The sequence below is a fragment of the Aplysia californica genome, unplaced genomic scaffold, assembly GCF_000002075.1.
Source record: "Aplysia californica isolate F4 #8 unplaced genomic scaffold, AplCal3.0 scaffold00371, whole genome shotgun sequence".
Classification (NCBI taxonomy): Eukaryota; Metazoa; Mollusca; class Gastropoda; order Aplysiida; family Aplysiidae; genus Aplysia; species Aplysia californica.
The window spans coordinates 409,298-411,111 of NW_004797641.1; the positions used below are offsets into that span (position 1 = coordinate 409,298).

The 1,814-nt window shown below is 39.7% G+C and overlaps 1 protein-coding gene across 1 annotated transcript in view; it reads left to right on the forward strand.

Annotated features, from left to right (window-relative positions):
• The window catches only part of LOC101845257 (proton-coupled folate transporter), a 29,625-nt gene that overhangs the window by 16,576 nt on the left and 11,235 nt on the right, over nucleotides 1-1,814 (forward strand). Inside the window, exons 2-3 of the mRNA XM_013085398.2 lie at nucleotides 8-221; nucleotides 1,025-1,154. Coding sequence (XP_012940852.2) covers nucleotides 8-221; nucleotides 1,025-1,154 — 344 coding nt within the window. The remainder of the gene's footprint in view (nucleotides 1-7; nucleotides 222-1,024; nucleotides 1,155-1,814) is intronic.

Below are 1,814 nucleotides of genomic sequence, written 5' to 3' on the forward strand. Positions count from 1 at the left end.
TTCTCAGAGCCGCCACATTTCTGATGATTTACCGCGTACTAGTCAACGTTCCGGCCATGTTCCTGGGCTTATTCTGTGGCGCCTGGAGTGACCACACGGGCCGAAAACTGCCCATGATGATTCCCAGCCTGGGCAGTATCTTCGCGGTGGTTCTTTACATGCTGGGCTTGTTACTGCGAGAACATACGCTAGTCATCATAATGGCGGGGGCTTTGGTACAGGTTGGTACTTTCTTTTTTTTTTCTTTCTTTGTTTCTTTACTTCTTCTTTTTTCTTTGTTTCTTTGTTTCTTTACTTCTTCTTTTTTCTTTGTTTCTTTGTTTCTTACTTTCTTTTTTCTTTCTTCCTTTCTGTCTATAATTCTCCTTTTCCCCGTCTTTCGTCCATTCTTTAATACGTTTTTTCTTCCTTCCTTTCTTTCTTTCTTTCTTTTTTTCTTTCTTTCTTTTTGTTTCTTTCTATTTTCTTTCTTTCTTTCTTCATGTTGGTGTTTGCGTATTTGTTATTCATTTTTATTATTCATTCATTTATTCTTTCTTTCATTCATTTACTTTTTTTTGTTTATTTATTCATTTATTTATTTGATGAATTTCTTTTTTCCCCACTTCCTAACCTTATAGTGTTGATAGGGGCGTTAAAGCCTTACACCTCTTTTTACACTTACTTTCTCCTTCAAATACTTTTTATCTATGCTTTATGGTGTTTGTATTCTGCATGTATGTGTATGTGTGTGTGTTTAGTTTAGTAAGAGTTTTACGGCGCTCGCAGCTGCATAACGTCATATGAGCGCGCTGTGTGTGTGGGTGCGCGCGTGGGTATGCATACGTGTTTGTGCGTGTGTGCATGTGTATGTGTGTATGTGTATTTAAGCGGGTGTTTGTGTGTATGTGTGTGTGTGTGTGTGTGTGTGTGTGTGTGTGCGTGTGTGTGTGTTTGTGTGTGTTTGCACATCCACTATTATTATACCTCTTTCATCTAAAAATCACCACTATAAACGTCTTACAACATGTCTCCTCCGGTACAGGGTTTGCTGGGAAAGAGCTCAGTGATCACTATGGCAGTCAACAGCTACATCACAGACACCACGACGAACGAGGAGCGCACCCGCAAACTGGGGAAACTGCTGGCGATGAACTTCTTTGGCCTTTTTGTGGGTACGTCAGTCTTTGCATCGTGCAGAGCTCGTGCAGAGCCTACAAGTACAAGTTTTTTTTCCTTGTTCGTATGTCGTTGGAAACCTTTAATTTTTTTCTTTGTTTTATTTCGGTGAATACATCGAATACGTTGAACTTACTTTACTTTACTTTACTTTACTTTTCCGATCCATCGGCCATTTGGGTTCTAGCCCTTCGGTCTGACGATATGGCAAAGAATTTACAGGTTTTGAATACGTAGAATGAAACCTTTAGATTTCGTTTGGTTTGAAAGTCATGTTCACATCAGAACCTCTAGCTCCATCTTTGTTAGTCTGTGTTTGCGTCAGAACGTCTAGATCTCTTCTCGTTTGTATGTCGGTGGCTACGTAGAAACTTCTCTATGTCTTCTCGTTTATAAGTCGGTACTTACGACAGAACCTCGAGATTTCTCCCGGTGTATAAGTCGTTGTTTGAATCTAAACCTCTAGACTTCATTTGTTTGTAAATCAGCGTTAGTATTTGCATCGAAACTTTGTCTTGTTTGTACGTCGGCATTTTACATTAAAATCTTTCGATTTATTCTTGTCTGTAAGCCAGTTTTTGCCTCAGAATATCTGTTGCCTTTATCTCTTCACCTTCTCGTTTGGTTGGGGGTTTTTGTGGGAGGGGGGGGGGTTA